General features: G+C 44.9%; 1 protein-coding gene across 2 annotated transcripts in view; it reads right to left on the reverse strand.

Moving 5' to 3' along the window:
* The window catches only part of COL15A1 (collagen type XV alpha 1 chain), a 221,073-nt gene that overhangs the window by 43,103 nt on the left and 153,587 nt on the right, over nt 1-24,383 (reverse strand). For both annotated transcript variants that reach the window (XM_066628923.1, XM_066628922.1), the window contains exons 18-25: nt 23,121-23,189; nt 20,851-20,895; nt 16,748-16,792; nt 12,181-12,243; nt 10,643-10,678; nt 10,468-10,551; nt 7,309-7,374; nt 3,316-3,351 (exon numbers count right to left, since the gene is read on the reverse strand). In XM_066628923.1, coding sequence (XP_066485020.1) covers nt 3,316-3,351; nt 7,309-7,374; nt 10,468-10,551; nt 10,643-10,678; nt 12,181-12,243; nt 16,748-16,792; nt 20,851-20,895; nt 23,121-23,189 — 444 coding nt within the window. The remainder of the gene's footprint in view (nt 1-3,315; nt 3,352-7,308; nt 7,375-10,467; nt 10,552-10,642; nt 10,679-12,180; nt 12,244-16,747; nt 16,793-20,850; nt 20,896-23,120; nt 23,190-24,383) is intronic.

The following is a 24,383-nucleotide window of genomic DNA, read 5'->3' on the forward strand; positions in this document are numbered from 1 at the left end:
TCTGCCAGGATGCTCTTCCTAAAAGGGGGGCGGGGAAGAACCTCAGTTCTGTCCTTATTTATCCAAGAGACATGCTGGGCAAAAGTGTCTGCATGTTCATTTCAAAATGCCTATAGAAGTGAAGCTCTCCCCAGACGCTTGCAGAGTCCCAATGCTGGTTGCAACTTGGAACTTACAAAACTAACAAAATACCTTTGTCCCAGGCCAAGAAACTAGCAACTACACTGCTGCATTGATTTAATGGTGACAGATGGTCGGGTCAAAGGCTTCAACCAATGAAGTAAACAGGGGGGGATCTAACTGGGGCCACTCCCCTTTCTGGCTGCTGGCGGAGGCAGTGCATCCTCTGCAGCTATCCCGTGCTCACCCTCAGGGTCCAGACCGAGGCCAACTCCACCCTAAGGTGTGCGGAGACTGCTTGCTTTATGCTGCAGAGCCAGCAGGCATGTGCTGGTAAGCAATGGCCCCTAGTGAAGTTGCCGGCCGAGCTGCCTTCAAAAGTGCATGGGATCTGCACCCATGGCACATCCCCCAGCACCTAGGACTACTAAGCCTTGCCACTAGCTGTCAGGTGACTGCTACCTTTCCAGCTCCCCCAAACCCCTTTGGACAGCATAACCAGCCATGCCTCGAGCCCCACTGTGGGATCCTTCACCCCCAGTGGGGTTTTATTAGGTAGCGGAAGCCCTAAATTTAGAAATGCTGCTCACAAGCATAGCCCTGCTGAGAACAATACACCATAGCCCTGACCAGCATGGTGTCATGTCCCCATATTCCGACTGGCTGGACCCAGAGGGCACACTCAAATTACGGCTGAGGCGTAAATCAAAATCCCTTTAGCCAAACTGCCCATACTTGCAACTCCCTCCCCTCCCCAACCAAGGGGGGCAATATCCCTGTAAGATACTGTGAGTTTCTCTACCAGCCACCCGTGCAAGCCAGTAAGGTGCTCCGTTTACTGAGCAGTGACTGCTCAGTAAGGTTCAGGGAGGGGGCTGAATTGGGCTGGGGGTAGTGCCCTCCTACAGGCCGCTGCAACATGGGAAGCCCCAGTTCTTGCATCCCCATGTGCCCGTTTAGGAGCTACTGGATCTGTGCTGGCTTGCACTCACTGGAGCTCATCTTATGCCTGTATACTCATCAGTAAGTCCCATTAAAATTGATGGAACACACTCCCAGGAAAGTGTAGACAGGATTGTAGCCTTAAGTCCAGCTATGTCTACCCGGAAACAAGACCGCTTATACTCGGTGGGACTTATTCCTTGGAAGCTGGAGCAAGGATCTGAGCCCTATGTTCCAAGCCTCAGCATGCAGACTCAGAAGCAAGCCCCATTATAGCCCCCACGGGGCTTACCCCTGGTAAGTGGGGCGAGCCCTATGTTCTAAGCCTCTGCATGCCCCATCAGAAGCAAGCCCCCATTATCGCCCAAGGGGCTTACTCCCTGGAAAGTTGGCGAGGACTGCAGCCCTATGACCAAGCCTCTGTGTGCCTGTTCAGAAGCAAGCCCCCTTATAGCCCAAGGGGCTTACTCCTTGGAAAGTGGGGTGAGAACTGCAGCCCTATGATCCAAGCCTCTGCATGCCCATTCGGAAGCAAGGCCCTTATAGTCCATGGGGCTTACTCCCAGGAAAGTGTGGCTAGGATTGTGGCCGAAGTCCAAAGTTCTGCATTCCAGCTCCGAAGCACGGCCCATTATAGTCCAAAGCGCTTACTCCCTGGAAAGTGGGGCGAGGACTGCAGCCCTATGGTCCAAGCCTCTGCATGCCTACTCATAAGCAAGCCCCATTACAGCCCAAGGGGCTTACTCCCATGAAAGTGTGGCTGGGGTTGCAGCCCCAGTGCTTAAACTTCTGCCTGGCTCCTCAGATGTAAGCCCCATTACAGTCCCTGGGGCTTACTCCCATGGAAGTGGGTGACTGCCGAGGTGTTGAGCTGGCGCCCACTTCCCATGGCAGGTGTCGCACGGCTCCCCATGTGCACGATGCCCGCTCAATGGGGCACCTCCTGGAGACCCGGGCTTGCCTGCCAGCCGCGCGCAAGGAGCTGCAATAGTCCTGCAGGTCGCGCAGCGCGTGGCCAGGCACCTGCGCCTTTGGGACGGCTCCACGCCATGCAGAGCCTGCTCCCACATGGAGCGCACTGCAACCTGCCACCTGGGCAGGCAGGAGCTCTGGAGCAGCCGTGTGATCACGGCACCCCTCTCCAGCAACCCTTGTGGGCACCCTCCCGGGAAGCAGCAGCAGGAGCTGCAGAGCGCCACGTGCGCTGGAGACCCCGGCAAGGCCAGCAGGGAGACCTGGCTCCAAGCTGGAAGGCGGCAGCCTGCCCCCTCCGCCTACCAGGCCAGGGACTGAGCGCACACTCCAAGCATGTCTGCTCAAAAGCAAGTCCCCCTGCGCTCCACGGGGCTTACTCCCAGGAAAGTGTGCCTGGACTGCACCTGATCCTTTCCTTGGGCAGAGCCTGTCCAAACCCCCATCCCCACTTTACAGATCAAACACGCTGCATGTGGGATCCAGTGCAGGAGGCCTCCTCGGAAGTTGAACTGGTCCTAAGGTGGCTGGATGGGGTCAGGTCCACTCAGTGCCCACGAGCAAAGAAGGAAGGGGGGCTGTTGCTGTGTCCTTAAATTACCTCTACTCCCCCCAGCAACAGCCCTCCACCAATCCCCTCACAGATTGCGTGTTCCGGTCAGGCCATACAAACGCTGATCTCCCTGCTTGTAACTGGGCGATCAGGAGACCTGCATCTCTCCAGTAACATGTAGCTGAAAATCCTAGGATGGATCTCATTACATTTCTTTGCTCCACTTCACTGACTGACACTTGCAAGGGAGAGGAAAATGCTGCTGTAGTAACACCACTTTTTTCTCCCCAATTACACATTACCAGGGAGATGCAAGGAGAAGACATGATTTAATAGCAATCATATGTCTCTACATAAGATTTCATTTGGCTGGTATACATATTACTCCTGAAACAGATATGCTGCCAAAAATGGTACTAATGGTTAGTCCTCCACTTAGAATGGGGGTGAACTCCAGAAGGTTTTTTGTTTCGTGGCTGAATTTGAGAGGCACCCTCCATCCGCACCCCATGAGGAAGACTTAAAATCTTATGCAGAGAGGGAGACAATTTGCCATGGAAGTATTTACAATGGTGTTTCCCATGTAAAGTACGGATGGTAAACACAATCACTATATGGTCTCTACAAATCAGTAAAGCATTTTATAAATTTTGCAACACAGCAAATGTTAAAACAGCAAATGCTAAAACATTCATAGGGTCATTGACATGTTAGAGCACAGTGCTTACAGGAAATCCTGGCAGGCCGGGCTCACCATCTGGACCCTGTAAAATTCAACAGAAAGTACATAAAGATACTTTGCTCTGGTTAAGTAGTCACAGTCTTTTTATGGATGTTATTTATTTTAAACTGCGTATACACAGCAAAGGAAAGGCAGGATTTCAAAAAAAAAAAAAATCATCTTTTAAATAAATAAATAATGTGAAATTAGTTGTCAACTTTCTAAATTGCAGGATTTAGAGCTTAACTTGTGGCACGGCTTACCAGGGCTCAGCCATGGTGACTACATTCCATGGTAGGGCTCAGCTCCAGAACATTTAAAGGAAGAACAGAATAAAGGATCTCTGAGCAGCTGCAGAATGTATTTCCGCTCTGGAGTGAGAATCCTCACATATCACAGTCAAGGGCCTTCTGGTCACATGCGCTTTAGATATTGTAGCAGCACCACCACCACTACTATTCCATCACGGGGGGGGGGGGTTTAAGGTTGTGCTAGTGGGAAGAAGACATGCAGTGGGAAGGAGGAAGGAGGAGGCCCACTACAGTGCCTGCGGACTGATGAGTGCTCTCTCCTTCAACTGCTGGCTGGCTCTTCCATGTTTGTTTGGCTACCACCACTGGGCCAGGTCGTGCAGTGCCATTCAGGGTCTGCACACAGCCATCCAGGGAGGCCCCACACCCCCTCCCTGGACAGCCATGTGCAGACCTTGAGTGGCACTGCATGGCCCGGCACAACAGTTGACTTTGCAACCGAACAAACCTGAAAGAGACAGCTGGCAGCTGCATGAGCATACGCCCCTCACCTCTCTCAGTGGTTCAGTGTGCCAGCAGGCCTGTGCTCCTACAGCTGCCAGCCAGTCAGTTCTTCCATGGCACACTGACCAAGGCCCCATTCTTTGGGCTGCCCAAGACCACACTGGAGCTTGTGCGAGATCCGGGTGGCCTGGAAGTGATTGGTGGGCAGGCGTGACCTGGAGGGGGCGGGGCTGGCCCATTGCCATTGTAATGGAGGTGATGGGGCCCATCCTGGGCAGTGAGCAGCTGACCACCTGGCTCCACCCACCCCAGCAGGGATGTCTGTTTTCCTCACTAACCACTCACAAATATGAGTGCTTAGCAGTTCTGCTAGCTTTATCAATTAAATCCCGTGAGCAGCCTTCCTGTACCCAGTCAACAACATAGAAATCCATTAGGGAGTAAAAGATACTGACGCCTGACGCAACAGCCTGGCTGACTTATAACTAGCGAATTTTTATAGCCATTCCCCTTTAGACCTGACCAACCCGTGTTTATGCCAATTTTAATGACTCATGTTCCCCACTGCCCAGCACCCCATCATATCTCTGACACGTTCCACATGGAGCTGGCTCTCTCCAGACTGGATGCTCCTGGAAACATAATTAGTACTCAGCTGTTATCTCCTTCCCAAGGCCAGAACAGCTTAACTACAGGTGTGCAACCCTTATCGATGTTCCGGCTAACACCGGGACTGCATACGCGACCACCACATGTGGTCATCGGGTGCGCACACCCACACCCTCCAAATGTGACGGTAGCTTGAGACCAACTCTGGAGGGTTGTCTGAACCTTCCAGAGGTAGCGCACATCCAAGTGCTGCCTCTGCAAGGCTCAGAATGAGGGCAATCGCATCTCTCACATGATTTCTGGCTTCTTCCATGAAACCAGAAGTCATGTGAGAGACGTGATTTCCCTTAGTCTGAGCCTCACAAAGGCAGCGCTCAGTTGTGCACTGCCTCTGCAAGGCTCAGACAACACTCTAGAGGTGAGAGGAGCTGAGCATCCCCTTCTCTGCAGAATATTCAGATTGCGTCAAGCACCACTTGACGACGGATATCACGGTCCCAATCCCTATCATTAAGTGGCACACGACTGTATTTCCCCCTTCTGCTCTGTCCTCTCTGCACTTCACAACTTAACCCTTCTCTAATATTTCTCCATTTCAGAAACCAAATTTAGCCATGAAGCCATTATAATAGCATAGGCAAAAATGTAACACTATCCTATCAAAAGATACAATTTCTCAATATTAAAATCAAAGTACTCACACAGTTAATTCCACTTTCCTAATATCCTCTATAGTTTATCCATTCATATTACTCTAAAATGATGTTTAATTCCCCAATTATAATCCCTCACCATCTTCACAGGCGTAATACCACATCAGGGTGTAGTGGCACTCTTGGGGAACCACAACATGGATAAGGCCAATCACATGGATCTGAATGACCCCATTACCATTCCTGATCTAATGTGGCTCTGTCTGACTCATATGGTGGTGGCCTTTTAAACTGTGCTCAGGGTGAATATATAGAAAAGCAGCTCCCACACTATTATTGTAACATTTAAAGGTTCCACCATCTCTTTTCATGTAGTCTTAGAATTGAGCTTATTAAAGAATGGTGAAAAGGTACACAGAAACATAATATGAAACCTCAGTTTTTTAATAAACAATTCACTGGAGAGACAGAATAAATTCAAGGTAAACAGGTGTCAAACATGTGAGTACAGGGGTTTACTTGCACAGCTAAGGCCTGAGGGCCAATCCCATCCAACTTTCCAGCACTGACACAGCTGGGACAACAGGGTATACACTGCATTGCGTGGTGGACGGGCAGGTACAGAAGCCTCTTCAAGGTAAGGGAACATTTGTACTCACATTGCCAGATGTAGGGGAGAGCACCAGGATGAGGTCTCTTGTTATCTGGTGTGCTCCCTGGGGCATTTGGTGGGCCGCTGTGAGATACAGGAAGCTGGACTAGATGGGCCTATGGCCTGATCCAGTGGGGCTGTTCTTATGTTCTTATGTTCTTATGTTCCCCTACTTTGGGGCTGCACTGTGGCTGTATCAGCACTGGAAAGTTGAATAGGATTGGGCCCTAAGGCTGTTAAAACAATGCCAAGTATCTTAGACTAGGGGCCATGGAATTATACAAGCACCTTTGCAGTAACATTGATGTTCTCATGTGGTAATCACTTGAAAAAACGTCTGGGTTCAGACAGAGTCTCTAGGAAGCAGGCCAAATGTTAATTATTATTTTGTACTAAGGGTGTTGTTATAGCTGCTTAAAAGACTTTGAAATATTTGGCATCTTCCTGTTCATTCATGCAATTATTCTGAAAGTCTTCTCAGCTGGGAACTGTACCAGAATCTGCAGCTTTGCATTCATTGTTCTGATTCTTGGGAATTGCAGGATATCAAAAAAACACTATTGGCACACGTTGTAATCATATCATGTAGGCTTGCAACATTAATAGCCCAATCCTATGGGGACCTTACAGTGGTGGATCTTATAATCCACCACTGTAAGGCCTCGGATGCTGGCTCAAAAGGAATGCTGCCATCATGTGCTTTAGGGCAGACCGTGCAAATGGCTAGAGGCTCCTTGTTGACAGTGGCTCCTAGATGCTTCGCAGAAGCAGTTAGGGGCCCAATCCTATCAAATTTTCCAGTGCCAGTGCAGCCATGCCAATGAGGCATATATTGCATCCTGTGGTGGAGGAACAGTCATAGAGGCCTCCTCAAGGTAAGGAAACATTTGTTCCCTTACCTTGGGGCTGCATTACAGCAGCACCGGTGCTGAAAAGCTAGATAGGACTGGGCCCTAGGTCAGCTGTAGGGAATGCTGGGGCAGGTAGTGGGCCAAGCAGGGGGTAGTTCGAGAGTGGAAGGGGAGGATCTTAGTGGCAGTGGTACAAGACAAGATTCTATCCCTCTTTCCTCTCTCCAAAAGCCCCACCCCGGCATCTCCTCCAGTTAGCAAAATATCTGATGTAGTTCTGAGGAGACCCATTGGAAACCAGGCAGCTTATGGAGAGGAAAGTAATAAAAATTTTTTTACTTACGTCTCCGGAGCCATCTGTCCCCATCCCCCAGTTTGCAGCATGTACTCTGACTCAATGCAACTTAACAGAGGAAGATGGTGGGGGATAGGGTTGGACTCTCAGACATCATTGTATTTAATACTACAGAACATACTCACTGGAGGTCCAACAAGTCCACTGATTGCAGTAATATTAAAACTTCCATCTGAAGCATTAAGAAGTGACTAAAAGTAAGAATAAGAAAAAGGCAATGTCAAACATTAATTGTTTTTCTTGAACACCCACACATTTCTAGAAGCATCCAAGCAGCATGAAATTCCCTATTTTTTACAGCTGAGATGGAGGAAAGCAAACAAGCTGTCTGAAACACTCACTGCTTTTTCTACCTTTCCCTCACAACATTGTTGATTTTTCTCCACTGTCAAGGACTGGAAACAACATTATGCAATGTTTTCCTCAGAAAACTTTACATGAGCAAGAAATTTGTACTTATTGTACTAGAACAATAAGTACAATAAGAACAATAATAAAACCTCAGAGATATATACAATAGTAACTTAAACTGTTGATCCAATGCTTCATCCACTGCAAGGCCAACTTTTACCAAAAGGTGCCTCTTATGAACTTTGCCTGGTTTCTTTTATCCATTGCATGCTTCTGCAGCGATTGACAAAATATGTGGAGGGAAGATGTATACCCTAAGAATACATGCTTAGCACATGCCTGAGAGCCACATTTGGCCAAGCCTCTCAGATGTGTCTTTACTGTGCATTTCTATACATGGACTTCCTCTTCAAATGTTTATATCGCTCACCATGGAGACCCAAGTTGGATATGTGACCATATCTTTTCTGCAACATGAAGCAAAATGTTGGTCTATAGAATCACATGTTCCCTTCCTCCAGCCCCTTCTCTTTCCATTGCAAATTCCAGCACTGGCAATAACTGGTTAAAATTTAAGGCAGGCATTAGGCTAACATTTACCAGGATTTACTGTCAACTTTGTTTTGGAGTATTAACCATGGTTAAAACTGGCAGAGGAATGATAAGGGAAATTCGAACCAGAGAAGACAGGGGAAAGAGAGTGCAATCTGGCAGCTTACTCCGAATCCTTCAACCACTCTTAAAAGGTTGGGAACACTACATTTGCGGCAGCCTTTTAAATGTTCAGATAAACTGAGAAAACTTCAGGTTAATTAATCCAGACTAAAATCTGCTCTTTTACTATACTTTTCAAAAGATGGCATCAAAAAAACTAGATGATTATGCCAAAATAGCAGGCCAGTTTACTGTCCGCATCCAGCAGAACAATTACTAGTACTGTCAGATCTTCCTTTGTTTTGTATTCTGTTATTGCTTGGCTTCAGTGCATTCTTCCTCCCACCATCCCAATTCTGTACCCTCCTAGGATGATAAGCCAAATCAGCCTTGCTCAACATCTGATTTTACTTCTGCCCTTTGAGACACTTTAGTTTTTGTGAGAGAACAAACTCCCTGAAGCATTTTCCCAACGCTTCACAAGTTTCAGAGTAACTAACAAGCTCATTGGGGGACTGAAACTTTGTTCAAACATCAGATATTTCCATTTCCATTCATATTAGTGACAACAATGCATTCAGATTGATGTGTGCTCGCCCTCATACATTTAATTCAGTTTTGATGCTGAATTTGATGCAATTTTGATGCTGAATAGTGAAAGACAGAGAGAGAGAGAAAAGAAATTGTGTGTGAGAGTGTGTGTCATTGGGTAAGCCTGAAAGGTAACAATTCTCAGAGGGTGCAGACTAATAAAGAGAAGGGGGAAAGCACCTACACATGAAGCATGGCTCAAAACACCAACCCCCCCAGCTGTATTAGATGTTTCCTTTGTGGCTGTAGAATCAGAAACAAGAGTTTCTTCAGAAATTCTGAGCCATTGCTCAATTTTTGTTAGGTACTAACTTGAAGAACAGTAGCAGAAGCCTAGAAAACCCACAGGAAGGCAAGCAATTGCCTCTACCCTGGACTCAGTGTTTCCAGCATGCAGCAAAACACGTACCACCATTCCCAAAACATTGCATCCCCATGTCATGGATTTGGGTGCTTCTGCTAGGAACCTCAGTATGGTCTGATGCCAGGACCCAGCATAGTGTGCTACCTGGATCTGTATTTATTCTGTCCTCCATCCCTTCTTCAGGCACAAATGGGAATAACAATAACAATAATACTGGTATTTATATACTGCCTTTCTGGTCATTGGATTACTCCTCTGATTTTATTCAAGGCGGTTCACATAGGCAGGTTATCTCTAAACCCCTGAGGAGATTTTCACAATAACAGAAAAATTCTATCTTTTAAGAACCGCACAACATTTCAGATGGATCTTTCATGGTCTAGTATAACTTCTGGCCCCCAGTTGCCTCCCATGCTGGCTGACAAGCAGCTCCTTCATCTCTCACTTGAAGGGCAGCCAAGATGCTTCTTCACTCACACCAAAGAACAGGTGGAATAACTCAGCTCAGCTTGTTAGCTGCTTCAAGGTCTCACCATTCACGGAGCTGCCGGTGGCCTCGAACTGGTGACCTTCAGATGTTATCTTCAGGCAAGCAGAGGCTCTACCCTCTAGACCAGACATCCTGGTTAACCAGTTAACCAATAGATGTGGTTAACTGGCCACTTCAGTTGGAAGGTAGTGTGAAGCCTCTGTATTAGCCAGGCCTGGAATAAATTTTTTTCTGCAACTCATAACTTGGTAGTTGCCACCAGTTTAGGATTGTTACAGTTATAGGTTTCTGGTTCATGCAGTGTTCCAGATCTGGGTTCTGAGGCTTGTCTGGGGAACCTAGGGAGCCCATCACCCCTGCAAGACTTGGATCATCTGACTTGGAGAAAGAAGCTGCCCAGATGCAAAGATAGAACCACCCTGGAACCACTGGAGAAGCTGGCCTCCTTTTCTTACCATGCTGCACTTCAGGCTCTTTCTCATGCTCAAGCATCCAGTAACTGAGCTCAGGACTGAATCTGGTTACAGCTGGGCTCTGCACCAGGCTTTCCCCAAACAAGTCAATGTGCTCTATGGACTGGTATTATTATTATTAACAACAGTATTTTTATACTGCTTTTCAACAAAAATTGCACAAAGTGGTTTACAGAGAAAAATCAAATATTTGTTATGTTACAGATTTGACAAATAATAATAACTTGAAAATTTCTGAAATGTTTTCAGGATTTTTGATGGAAGGCATTACCAAATTTGGAAATCACCATTTGGCATTCCAAAAACAGTTATAATGGTTCAACAAAATAACAATCTCCAAGTTCATCTCAATGCTACTTACCTCTGGAATGGCTATAATAGGCCCTGGTGGTCCAGGTGGCCCTGGTAGTCCCATTACACTAGTGCCATCTTGTCCTGGTTCACCCTGTTTCAACGGAACATATTTTTAAAAGCTTGTTTAAACATTACTGAGATCCAAATGGATATTCAATTACAGTAAAGGTCAATTCTCTTACCTTGGGCCCTGGGTCACCTTGTACTCCTTTTGACCCCTGAATTTAATTTTAAAGACAGCATTAATAGTATAAAATATGATAACATCAATAACAGATGGCTTGCATATGCTGAAACATTGCTTTCTGTGAAAGCTGACAGGGAAAGTTGAATGTCCATCATGTGATAACTTCTTTCTACCCAGCAAGGTTCACTTCTCTAGGTGTGCAGTTTAGAGGGATGGGGGAAGTTGTGTCCAACTCTCCACTCAGTATTTCAGACCACAACTGATTCTGCCTCTGGAGGAACACCTCTTTCCCTGGCAAACTTACAGCTCTATGCGTGCCCTACTCAGAAGTAAATCCATTGATTTCAATGGTATTACTCCCAGGTAAACATATATATGATTTCAGCCTTACAGCCCAATCCTAAGAGAACATTTTACTGGCAGTGTAAAGTCTTTTACAGCTGTTGCAAAATGTGACAAAGTATACAGCATGGCCTGGCCATCACTGCTGCAAGTGGCTGGGTCTGCATGCTAACAGAAGGAAAAACAGCTCTGGTGCTAGTAAGTTATAGTGGGGGGGGGGGTACGCAAGTGGGAATGGAGCAGAGATCATGGCAAGGAGGAGGGTGAGTTAAGGGCAGGAAGGGAGTGGTATCAGAATCGGCTGCAGCAGCATAGCTGATATTCTGTCCCCCTTTCTGGCCTCAGTCTGCCTACCTGGGTGCACTTAGACTTGTGCCAGCAAAGTAGGTACAAGTTGACCCAGCAGGGTATCAAGGGTTTACCCTGGAGTAAGGGAAAGAGATAATACTCCCGTACCTCAAGGAGGCCTTTGTGGCTCGAAACTCCCCTGTGGGATGCAGCGGGCAGTTAGGTAAGATTGGGCTGCCTGACAGCAATGTCTTCATGCTGAGTTGTGGTTATAAACAATTACATGGGCCTGTGTACAAAGCATGCATGTCAAAGGCTCAAGTCCCATTGTTTGAGAAAACAGAGGTTGAAGCTGGCAAAAGGGACTGTTTGCCTGGTGTTGATAACTATTATTATTATTATTATTATTATTATTATTATTATTATTATTATTATTATTATTAACAGTATTTATATACCGCTTTTCAACTAAAAGTTCATGAAGTGGTTTACAGAGAAAATCAAATAACTAATGGCTCCCTGTCCCAATAGGGCTCACAATCTAAAAAGATGCAAAAGAACACCAGCAGACAGCCACTAGAAAAGACACTGCTGGGGTGAGGTGGGCTAGTTACTCTCCCCCTGCTAAAAAGAGGAGCACCCACTTGAAAAAGTGCCTCTTACCCAGTTAGCAGGAGTAACAATGCTATAGTTATTATGAGACAAAAAATACAATCGCTACAAACACTGTTTTGCATTTATATATGTATGCTTGTATATATGTATCTGTGAGCCTTAAAACCTTGCCATGAATTTCAGTGCCATCACTCACGGGCCATTCTTTGCCCATCTCGCACAGCTAAATCTGAAATACTTCCAGTGCAACAAGTGCTGTGTAAAAAAGGCAATTAACAGAATACTCACTGCAACTCCAGGACGCCCAGCAACACCAGGAAATCCTGGTCTTCCTTCTGGGCCTTGTTCTCCCTGTTAAAACACACAAAAAACCTGGACATTTGTTTTACAGATTCTCTTGTTATGGCCACAATCCAGCAAACTCCTGTAGAAATTCCCAAAGATTTATAAGCACCCATCAGGCACCTGATAGCCTCCCCCTCTCAATATTCCAAACATGGATCTGGAACTCCATGAGTAAAAGTTATGATGGAAAGAGTTTTAGAGGAAAAGCAGGGTGAAAGACAAGCACTCCCTCCACAGCTACCTTGTCTGTTACCAAGAGCACAATTCTATGCATGTTTACTCAGACGTCCCATTGTGTTCAATGGAACTTACTCTCAGGAAAGAATGCATAGGATTACAGCCCCAGTTTAACCTCCTGAGTGCACTTAATTAGAGAAAAGAAGGTGTTGGGGTTCTGTTACTAACAGCTGCAATGTACCATGTAATTTGGCCACAAAAAAATGTGAAGGCAGAATGAATGTGGGGGTGCATGAAGCAAAGCAAACCTAGAGACAGTCAGATTTAGAAACAAAATAAAATATTCAAAAGTAAAAGCAAGTCAATGAAGAGGAGATAATGGAGAGCTGGGGAAGAACATACAAGGTGAGCAACAATGCTCACAACAGAATTAAGACATGACAGGAAAATAAATGAGCATTGTAATTTTTAAGACCAGAAAGAATAAGGGAGCAAATAAATAGCAGTATCAACAGTATAAAAAAGCATTTTTGAAATACCAAAAAGATGGGGAAAAGAGGCATACACAGCCCCTGCCCCCAGGTGATGGACTGGGAAAAAGAAGAAATGAGAATATTGTCCAGGGATAGAGAAAAGAGATCAGAACAGAAGATAGATTACGGGGGACAACCCCAAAGTCTTAAATATTAAGAGGGCATCCAAAATGAAATAACAAAGACAAAAGAATACATTTTGAGGCCTTTTGTAGGCCTTGAGCTACTGCAAGACCTTCAGGGCGCAATCCTAACCCCTTATGTCAGTGCTTTCCAGCTCTGTGCAGCTCTGAGGTAAGGGAACAAACATTCCCTTACTTTGAGGAGGCCTCCGTGAGTGACACCTAACTGCAGGATGCAGCACACGTCCCATTGGCTCCGCTATGCCAGTGCTGGAAAGCACTGACATAAGCAGTTAGGATTGCGCCCTCATTCATTCATATAAGTTCCATATCTAATATATTAATTTATGTAAATTTATTCAAATTTTAAATGTAAATTAAATGTAAATTTTAAATGTAAATTAATTCCTTTTTTTTCCTGGTCCCTGACAGTGTCAAAAGGATAATGTGACTGAAAGTTTGGACACCCCTGTATTAGAAGATTAAAAAATGAAGTTTCAAACCATCCATTTAGGTATTTAGAAAGCAAATGACAGGTACCAGTCAAAGGAAAGTAACAGAAAAGGTCCCAGGATTGGAGCCTCGTGTAACTTACACTGAGAACAGAAAGGAAAAAGTGTAAGGACCAGGCTGATAAGAATGAAATGGTCATAAATGCTGACAAGAAGAGATGAGAATAATAATCCGAAAAGTTAAGGAATGAATATTTGTAGGATATTGAAGTTGTTTGCAAGGTTTCTAGTTGTAGGTGAATAAGATAGGTGTCCTGGAGTTTTTCAAAGGTTGGCTGTGGTGAAGGGGGAATCTAGAGATCACTCCATCATTCACTCCTATGACAAAAAATTACATGTACCAACAACCAAAATGTGTGTGTTGAATTTTTCAGTATCGATTTTACCTTCTTCTCCAAAAAATATTCTGTGAAAAAGGACTCTCTTATTCTATTTCTTGTATTAACACATATCATTCTGTAATTTTAACTGGATCATTGTCAGTGGTTGGGGTTTTGGCCATTAACCCTTTGAGTCAGTCATGACCTTCCCTACCCCCCAATGCCTCAGACTGCAGAGAGTAGGGGGCTGTGAGTGGCACCCATCTCCTCTTCCTCACTGCCAATTCATGTGACTCACTCCTCAGCCGGGCTGTCTCATCTTCTACCCCATAGCTTACCTAAATAGGCTGGCACAGTCTACACATGAGTGGGTGTCTGGACCTGTATCTCACGAGAAGAGCATCTCTCCCAAAACCCCTGTGAGAGGAGTCATTGCCCTAGCAACAGAATCACACGTGGTGCCTCCCTAATGGCCTTTCATGGGAGCTGGAGATCTCTTCACTGTTCCTGCTTCCTTGTTCTCCCCTGCAGCTATGGAGGGACTGGCCATTTTGCTGCATCCTGAGTATCTAGTTAAGGGGGGTGACACCTCCTAGCTCTGACCTGCCAAGCAGCTTGGCTGGTGTGTGACCTGCAACGCTCCTGAAGACTCGTTGCAACACCCCAGGGCATTGTGGCACTCAATTTTGGAAACCTTTGTCCTAGGAGAATATGTTTTTAAAGACTGGCTCATACAGAATCTCAGGGATTCAAAATATGTACAGCAGATGGAATTCATGATAAACACTATGTGACTGCACACTGTTGTATTCTAAATTACAGTAAGCAGAAGCTGTGAGCTGACAAACCGTTACATTAATTAAGAGGATGTGATTGACTGTAACATTATCCTAAGTTTTATATTGGCATGACATGGCAGCACAGTCCTATCTTGTGCTGGAACAGGCAGGCCAAGAGGCTTGCGCTGTACAAAGTGTGAGATAGGGCTCCACAGTGGCTCATAAGAAGAGCCCTACTGGATCAGGCCAAAGGCCCATCTAGTCCAGCTTCCTGTATCTCACAGTGGCTCACCAAATGCCCCAGGGAGCACACAAGACAACAGACACAACCTGCATCCCAGTGCCCTCCCCTGCATCTGGCAATCAGAGGCAGCCTGCCTCTAAAACCAAGAGCTTGCACATATTGACTATGACTTGTAACCTGTAATGAACTTTTCCTCCAGAAATTTGTCCAATCCCCTCTTAAAGGCACCCAGGCAGGATGCCATCACTAAGTCATGTGGCAAGGAGTTCCACAAAATCCACAAACTGATTACACGCTGGGTAAAGAAATATTTTCTTCTGTCTGTCTTAACTCTCCCAACACTCAACTTTCGTGGATGTCCCCTGGTTCTGATGTTATGGAAAAGAGTGTCTCTCTATCCACTCTGTCCATCCCCTACATGATTCTGTATGTCTCAATCATGTCCCCCTTCAGGCACCTCTTTTCTAGACTGAAGAGGCCCAAATGAAGTAGCCTTTCCTCATAGGGAAGGTGCCCCAGCCCAGTAATCATCTTAGTCACTCTCTTTTGCACCTTTTCCATTTCTACTATGTCGTTTTTGAGATGTGGCGACCAGAACTGGACGCAATACTCCAAGTGTGGCCTTACCATCGATTTGTACAACGGCATTACAATATTCACCCAGCCCAGTAATCATTTTGGTTGCTCTCTTTTGTACCTTTTCCATCTCCACTATATCCTTTTTGAGATGTGGCGACCAGAACTGGACAGAATACTCCAGGTGAGGAGTATTACCATCGATTTGTACAACGGCTCAGCCGGAGGTAAGGGGAAACTCTTCCCTTTCCCCTCGGGTAAGCCATTGCAGCCCCAATGGGTCACCTTGGACTTGTGCCACCTCCAGAGGTAGCATAAGTCCTAGGAGAGCGGAGTGGCTTGAAGCCACTCCACATTGCTCAGGTAACAGGATTGGAATCCGCCATAACAGCGGAGTCCCAGCCCTGCCTCCCACTCCCTCCCATCCGCCCCAGGGACCGCCTTCCACCCACCCTCCCCCCGCCCTGTAACACCTCCCTCCCACTTCCTTCTTGCCCACCCCAGGGCCTTGCATCGGCCGAGCAAGCCACCATGGAAGCTGGATGCAGCCTCTGTCCACTGGTGTGGTTTGCTCCTGAGGAGGTGCAAACACGCTTTATGGCACGTTTGCAACCCTCCTAGGCTAGTGCAAGGGACTTCCATCAGCCTAATGCGAAGTTAGGATTGCGCCCTTAGAGAACACATGTATTTCTAAAACTTCCTCTCACCAATCCTGGGAACATTTTTTCTAACCCATGACAGGAAGGCATGCATCAGTGATTGTGCCTTCTTATGGGAAGTAGATGACAACTGCTTCTCATCTCATTACAATTTCATACAATCAGATTTAGACTTGTACTTGAAGTTAAATATATTCTGTATTGTGGCAAATAGCCATGCAAGTGTCACTGCTTCAACCTAATACACATACCTGGAAACAGGACTAGGGTCAGATGTGTATCAGGCAGAAAATCTGATGACTATTTCAATGGTTGTTCTCACATAAGAAAAAACAAACATTTTCATATGCAAGCCTATATCTGTCTAACCTATCATATCTAACAAATCATATGCAAATCTAGGCCTAGCTAACATTATAACATGAAAACTAATCCTACCAAAGCTATTTCTTCAGTCTTTTAGAACTTCTAACAACATTTCAAGCAAATTTTTAATTTTATCAGTTAATAAATGTTTGTTTTCACCTCAATGAAGTCAACTTAAATTTCACTTCAATTAAGTCAAATCTTGATTAATTAATACCTCACCTTTAAACCAGGTGCACCAGGCAGTCCAATGTCCCCCTTTTCTCCCTGAAACACAAAAAGTAGCAATTTCTCATTAAGAACTAAAATACTGTAAAATAAAATTTTTAATGGGAAATTAAGGATATGATTCAAGGGTATAAATGTAAGAAGCGAGTTGGAGTATATGACTGACTGCTGTGACAAATTTGCAGGGCACTTTGCACATAAAATTGCAAAATTCTCCCTGACTTCAACTCTGGATTAACAGTTCCAGAAGTCATCTCTACAGCATCTGTCAGTTCCATCGTTATGGATTTTTTTCATCTTACCCAGTCTGAGAATGGGGTTCTTTGGAGTTATGTGCCTGTGTATATGAACACACTTTCTGTGTGTATACACTGTGTATATCAGGGGTGCTCATGCTTTTTTTGGCTCGAGAGCTACTTTGAAACCCAGCAAGGCCCGGAGATCTACCAGGGGGGAAGGAAGCGTCTGACAGACACCCCCTTTAATGTATAGAGCCCCTGCTAGAGTCTAGTCAGTTTCGTCAGTTTTGTTGCTGCATGCCTGAAGAGCAGCTAAAGTGTCAGTTTCAGTGTCAGTTTAGTGTCAGCTAAATATGTCAGTTTCATCTAGTCACTAGACGAAACTGACATATTAACAGTTTGGAGAGACAGGGCTCCGCGATCTACTCATTTTGCCTCGCGATCTACCAGTAGATCGCGATCCACCTATTGAGCACCCCTAGTGTATATGAATCACTTGCTGATTCTTCCTGCAGTGCTGCCCCAGCATTGACATTATTTGGTAAACACATAGCTGGAAACCCATGTTTGAGGCTGTAAAGTAGATTTCTGGATGTAGACCAAATACAAACTCACTTCCTGGAGAGTGGATTTTGTGAATCTGTGTCCTCAGTAAATCAAACAGTGAGTGTGGGAGGGTGGCAACTGCTGCCCTCTGCTCCCACAGGTGCCATGCCTGCCACCACCTCTTCCCCTTGCTCCCAGGACATGCCTCCTCTCTCCTCCCACTCACATCCCCTTTTCCCTCATCAACCTTTATGTGCACATCTGGTTTCACCCTAAGGGTACTCTTTTAAGCTAATACGTAGCTTCTCAAATCTGGTAGAAATGTGCAGAAATTTTCAGAGACAATTCAGAAATCAGTTATACTGGTTTAGTCCTACTAAAAGCTGCAGCTACAGTCCTGGACATAGGATGGTGAAAACCCACAAAACACAATTTAAATAGTTTTCAGCATAATCCTATGCAGGACTGATGAGAAGTAAGTTGCACTGTGTTCAGGGGGGCTTACTCATAGGAAAGTGTGTATAGGATTGCAGCTTTAAATGAGTACAGAACCATTTCTGTGCAAGTAATGAATTAAGGCCACAATCCTAACCTACTTTCCAGCACTGTGATGGTTAGCAACCTTCAGTCTCGAAAAACTATGGTATAAGCCTACAGTATTCCCAGGTGGTTTCCTATCCAAGTACTAACCAGGCCTGACCCTGCTTAGCTTCCGAGATCAGACGAAATCAGGCATGTGCGATAAGGACAATGCAACTTCGAGGTAAGGAAACAAACATTGCCTTACCTTGAGGAGGCCTCCATGACTGTCGGCAGAATGCAGGATGCAGCACATGCCCCACCGGCATAGCTATGCCAGTGCTGGAAAGTTGGTTACGATTGCCCCCTAAATTCTTGGGGCTACTGTTTTTAATCTGTGTTGTCCTCAGTGGTCTCACTACTCAAAGATGATTGACAAGGAAGTTTTAAGCCTAAACTACTCTTTATGGGGAAATGCACAGACACCACAGACATGCATCCCTCTAGTAATATGTCCTTGAAGAAAGTTTTACATCATGATCATAGTATTTTTCTGTCTTTTGCTAATTTACTGTCACTTCTGTTGGGTAGGGAAACTACTAACATATTGATGTGGTATCACACTTCTTTCAACCATGGTAAAAAGAAAAACAAGGTCCCCAAGGTTTGATCCTAAATAGCAACTTATACCCTTTGTATAAACAAAGTTGTCAACAACATTTTATGAGGAAGAAGCAGGGGAATACACCATGCATTCCTCCATAATGTATCATTTGGATGAGAGGTTTGCTGCATCAGACAATACATAGAAATGTTCAAGATATATCATAGATACTTGAGTATAAGTCAATCTCACAGATAAGATGAGCACCAAATAATGAAATTTTCTATGACCCTTAGATAAGGGTGTGGGGGGGGGGGAAGGAGGTTAAATTTAGGGGGATGTCTGACTATAGTTTTGTCTGATTTTACCCGAGGCCAGATGCTGAAGAAGAACCTATCAGTAATTGTCACCTAAGAAACAGTCTCTGTTAAAAAAAAGTAGTAAAGATCATAAGATACATTTTTATTCATTAACTTTTGAAATTCTGGTCTTCCCAAAGTTTTTGTAAACACTATCACTGTGCACTGTAAACAACATACCCGTACAACCATTAATCAAATCCTTCTTTAAGGTGCCTGGTGTGTTAGGCCAGAGGCACTGCATTCAATGTTAAACGTATAACACGGAGTATGCAATTCAATTCACAGTGGAGAGACAAGCAATAAGGAATGACTGTGAGCAAGTGCAGACAGAAATAGTTGCAACCCTATTTACTCAGAAGTAGACCCCACTGCTTTCCATGGGCATTATTCTTAAGTAATGGTGCACTGAATTGTAGCTTTGGACTTTATTTTCAATGGAAATGAGGATTACATCCTGGTATTTTAAAAAAAAACCAGACCTCTGCCAAACATTTGCAAAATGGAAGGAGGGTGCAGAAGGGTCTGCTAAAGAGAACAATGTTTGCTTGATTTAAATAGAAGCCTTGAGCCCTGGCTTGCTTTTTTTCTCAGGAGGAGAATAAAGGATCAACCTTGGCTGCAGCTTTGTCCTGGAGGGGTTGCTGTGGAGACTAATATGCCTCCAACTAACTCTGCATTGTCCTCTTGCTTCTCCAGGTGCATTGCTTCAAGAGCTCTGACGCCTGAGCCACCTCACAGAGAAGGTAAGGAGATGATCTAAGCTTGATTTATTGACAGGAATTTCTCATAGGGGAGTATCTACAGTAATGTGATACAGGAACAGACAGCTAGTAGAATGGTTAAGAGACTGAGCTCTGAATCATGCTTTAAGTTCTTAGTTCAAATCTTGCCTTAAGGCAAGTCACTCCCTTTCAGAGCTTCCTATAAGCAATATAGTGGGTCCTCCTTCTTTGACCCAATGTGGGTTCTGAACCCACATCTAGAGGGCCCACAGAGGACCTCCAGACACATCCAGAGGTGTTCTGAGTTGTGGGAGTTTGCAGGCAGCCTCCCTGTGCCTCCAAAGACTTCTGAGAGGCATTTCTGGTTTGTTGAGAAACCAGAAGTGCCTCTCAGAAGCCTCTGGCAGGCCTTCTGAGGAGTAAGAAGGCCTTCTAGTATTGTCTAGAGCTATTCCGCATCCTCAGGTTCAGTATCTGCAGGGGGTCCAGGAACAGATCCCTGTGCATACTCAGGTCCAACCTGTATAATAAAAGAGAGCATTTTTATAGTGCTTTTAAGTGTTCCAAGAACTTCATGTACTTTATCTCGTCACTACTCCTTGCAACAACTCATTAAGAATGCAAGATTGAAGCTGAGAGAGAGAGAGAGAGAGAGAGAGAGAGAGAGAACGAGCCTGACATCAATTGGGGAGTTCATGACAGAAGTAAGCTGTGAACCAGGGATTTCCCAATGTGTAGCACAGTTGTTAACCACTATACTACCCTAAGTACTCTTAGGGCCCAGTCCTATCTAACTTTCCAGTGCTGATGCAGCTGCAGTGCAGCCCCAAGGTAAGGGAATAAACGTTGCCTACCTTGATGAGGCCTCAGATATGGCCATCACCCCCCCCCCCACAAGATGCAGCACACACCCTGTTAACATTGTTGCATCAACACTGGAAAGTTGGATAGGAATGGGCCCCTATAGCTTATATTTAGAATATGCATGTTATTCAAATAATAAAAGCATAAATTAGCTGGAGCACTGCTGATGCAACAAACCAAATTCTCAGTACAATCATTACAAAAATACATTAGTGTTCAGGTAGCTTCTTGTCTCAATTACCTTTGGTCCTATTGGTCCTGGCAAACCATTCTCTCCAGCTGGACCCTAAAATAAAATATTGCACTTCAAGGAAGGTATGTAATTTTGTTGCTATATCACAATCTTAGTGTGAGTCTGGATATTACAATGTTCTGAACATACAACTAAAAATCAAAGCTCTTTAGATGTATTTAACTAGACATGCACAAATGGACAAATGCAAGATTTTCAAAATGAATAACACCAGGTATCTAAAGTAGTACAGATTTTGAAAATCTTGTCGGGCAGCCCAATCCTGAGCTGCCCAGGGTGTGCAGCTTTGGCGGCACCGAAAATGGCTGCCACTGGGCTTGGGCTACCATGGCTGGCACCTCGGGCGAAGGGAAGCAGCCCCGCAATGAGGCTAATCACTTTACCGGTGACCTTTTGGTAAAGGCATTTGTGTAGGGCGCCAAGCCCTACATGAATGGACAGGATCCGGTGGAGCAGAGCACCAACAGACCCGCCTCTCTGCCTCCCCACTCCCTCCCCCCAGCACGCCTCCCACCCACCCTCTCCCCATCTTCCGGTCACACCTCCTCCTTGCCCTCTCTCTGCCCTCCACCTGCCTCCCCCCTCCCTGGAAGCCTCCTCCCTGCTCTTGCTTACCGTGCTGCAGCTTGGCAATCCATGCGACCACCGAGCAGCAGAGGATGGGCACCCGCCCGGCGCTAGCCCAGCGCCGGGCTAGCATGGGTGCTGGCCTGATGGTAAGCCTTGCAAACGTGCCTTATGGCACATTTGTGACAGTGCGCACCGGCGGGAAGCCAATGTGCCAAGCTCAAGATTGGGCTCTAAATAAGCTATAATGACCACTTTATTCATGTAGAGACAACCAACATCGATCAACTTAGGGCCCAATCCTATCCAACTTTCCTGCACCGATTTAGCCGCAATGCAGTCACAAATGTAAAAGAACAAACGTTCCCTTACCTTGATGAGGCCTCCGTGACTGCCCCCCCCACAGGGTGCAGCACACCCCCCATTGGTACACCTGCATCACTGCTGGAAAACTGGATAGGACCAAGCCCTAATTCATATACAGATATCCCCCCCCCCCCATCTGCAGATTCAGTTCTCCATGGTTCTCTGTGGGACCCCTGTGGCCCATCACCTTCATTTTTCTTCTTACTGGTCAGACTTCTTTAGCATTCTGTTAAAGGCAAGCTTATAAAAAGACAAGCAGGCAGGCAACCTGAACATCTGAAGGACATAGGCAAAATGTTAATAGGAAGCAAGAAGCTTCCAAGGACTTTTCAAGGATAAATTTCATTTGTCTATTTAACAAGTGTTTTCCTGGTTTTCGCATTTTTCCCCAACTGCCATGTGCACATGCTTACCCATATGAGTGTTTAGCATTACATAATCATGATTGTTTTTCTTTTGTAAGTGACAATTGTTTACAATTCATAGCAGCTTCATATTATTAGGCTTTTTTTTGGTTCATTGTCTTGATTTGTTTTACTAAAGTTTGTTTGAAATGCTTGGACTTGGAATCACTCTCTACCTCTCTTCCTTTCATGGTGCCAGTCCCAAAGGTGTGCACCATGATCAAAGATAAAGATCCCCAAACACACATGTTCTGGGAACTGTGTGTGTGCACTCACATGTGTTACCAGCACATCCATGGTAACAAGTGCCAGATGAAAACAGTGGGTTGATTCACTTGAATGGGCTTGCATGGGAAGAACTACGACTGTGAATTTTTGGAGAGTTATGTTACTGCTCATTCTGGTTCAAAATCTTTACCTAATCATTTCCTTTAGCTCAGTGCTTTTCAAGCACTGGAGAAGCATCTGGATGAACATCTGAAGGAGCATCTCCCTTGCTGAATGAACAACTGTGTTGCAAGCTGCCCATTCCTATATACGACATCCGCCCCTGGAGACAGTGGTATAAGTTGAAAGGTACTCACAAAAATGAAAGAAAAAAAGGTAGAAAACCCCTGCTCTAACCATGTCATGCCTTTCCAATGATTATGTTCTCTTCCCCTCTTAACATAAGTCCTAATGTTTCATTGTGATTTTGTACTGGAGCTATAAGAAGACAGGTTACACAATAAAATATTTAGACCCTAGAAAAATCAAATATTTCATGGAAAAATGCAAAGTAAACATTGTGCCTTCTCAACTCAACATTGTTAGACAGAAGACATGGTTGGTGAACTAAAACATCAAACATCAAAAGAAATTGTTGTAAAAAAGATTAAGATTTCATTTCTAAGGCATAGGAAACTATTGATAGCAACTTACATTTGGCCCCCTGGATCCTAATATTCCAGGTCCACTTGATGAACCAATGATTCCTGAGCCTTCCATATCCTAACAAATAAACAGAAAAGTTACCTAGCTATCTTACCCAAATCTTTACTGCATGACAGAGGGTTTCTAAAGTGGGACATTGGACATTTACATCACTTTCAAACACATCTTATAAACCTTCTCTCCACAACACTCTCTTAGGTACAGGAGAAACCCAGTGATGTGAACTCTTTGTTATAATATTATATCCTGCCTTTTTTCAGTGCCTGGAGCAAAGGGCAGCATCATGAGATTCCCAGGCAGTTTGCAATGCAGGCACTAGTCAGATCCAAATCTGTTTTGCTTCCATTTAAGATCAGATCCTGGGACTTTTGGTGGAGGAAGCGCCTAATATCTAAGAGCTATCTCCATCTTCCAAACACTGGCAGATGCGGATGTTTGCCAGTTTGGTAAACTGGCAGTACTTTAAGAATGTCCATTCTTATCATGTTCATGGGCTGGGCAAAGATAAACTCTATGCCTAGAACACCCAAAAGATTTTTCTTGATTTTTCATGGTGGGAGGAGGCATATTACAGCTTTCTCTGTTGATAAGCAAAACACAGAGTCTTATGTTCATGAATGTGAGTGAAAGGGTATAAAGGGGAAATCAATGCATGTTTGTTTGAATGTCTTCATGCAGTTCATGTATATGTGTAGGGCTCTCTCCCTGCAACAGGGAACCCTTCTTTTTTAGAGCTCCAGTAGCACCAAGAGTTGTATGCATGTTTAATCCATACAATGATTCAACTGACTGTGCATAGATCCCAGTTTCCCCCTCAAAGATAAGGTGACCCATACATGTCCAGGGACATCTCTTTGAGACAACAGAGTTTTGTCTTCCTTAATATATTGCCCCCCCCCCCTTAACAGCACACATGAAAAGTATGTGATTATGTGAAATTATTACCAACCATATGTATTAACCATGTAGTGGTTTCTTGATCCATCCTGCATGCGACTGTCTACTCATGACTGGTAGTGGCTCTCAGATATCTTAGGTAAAGGTCTTTCTGAGTCCTGCTGAGATAACTTATTCAGCAAGAGGTGCCAGGAACTGAACCCAGGACCTTCTGCTTGCAAGGCATGTCTTCTTCCACTAAGCAATGGCTCCAGCCCTAGCATGCATTATTTAAAAGTGTTAAATGATGCACCAGGTATTGTCCCTTGATTATTTCTGGAATGTGATGAAAAAAATCTTTCAGTTCTCAAATAA

Source organism: Tiliqua scincoides, chromosome 5, assembly GCF_035046505.1.
Source record: "Tiliqua scincoides isolate rTilSci1 chromosome 5, rTilSci1.hap2, whole genome shotgun sequence".
NCBI classification, from domain to species: domain Eukaryota; kingdom Metazoa; phylum Chordata; class Lepidosauria; order Squamata; family Scincidae; genus Tiliqua; species Tiliqua scincoides.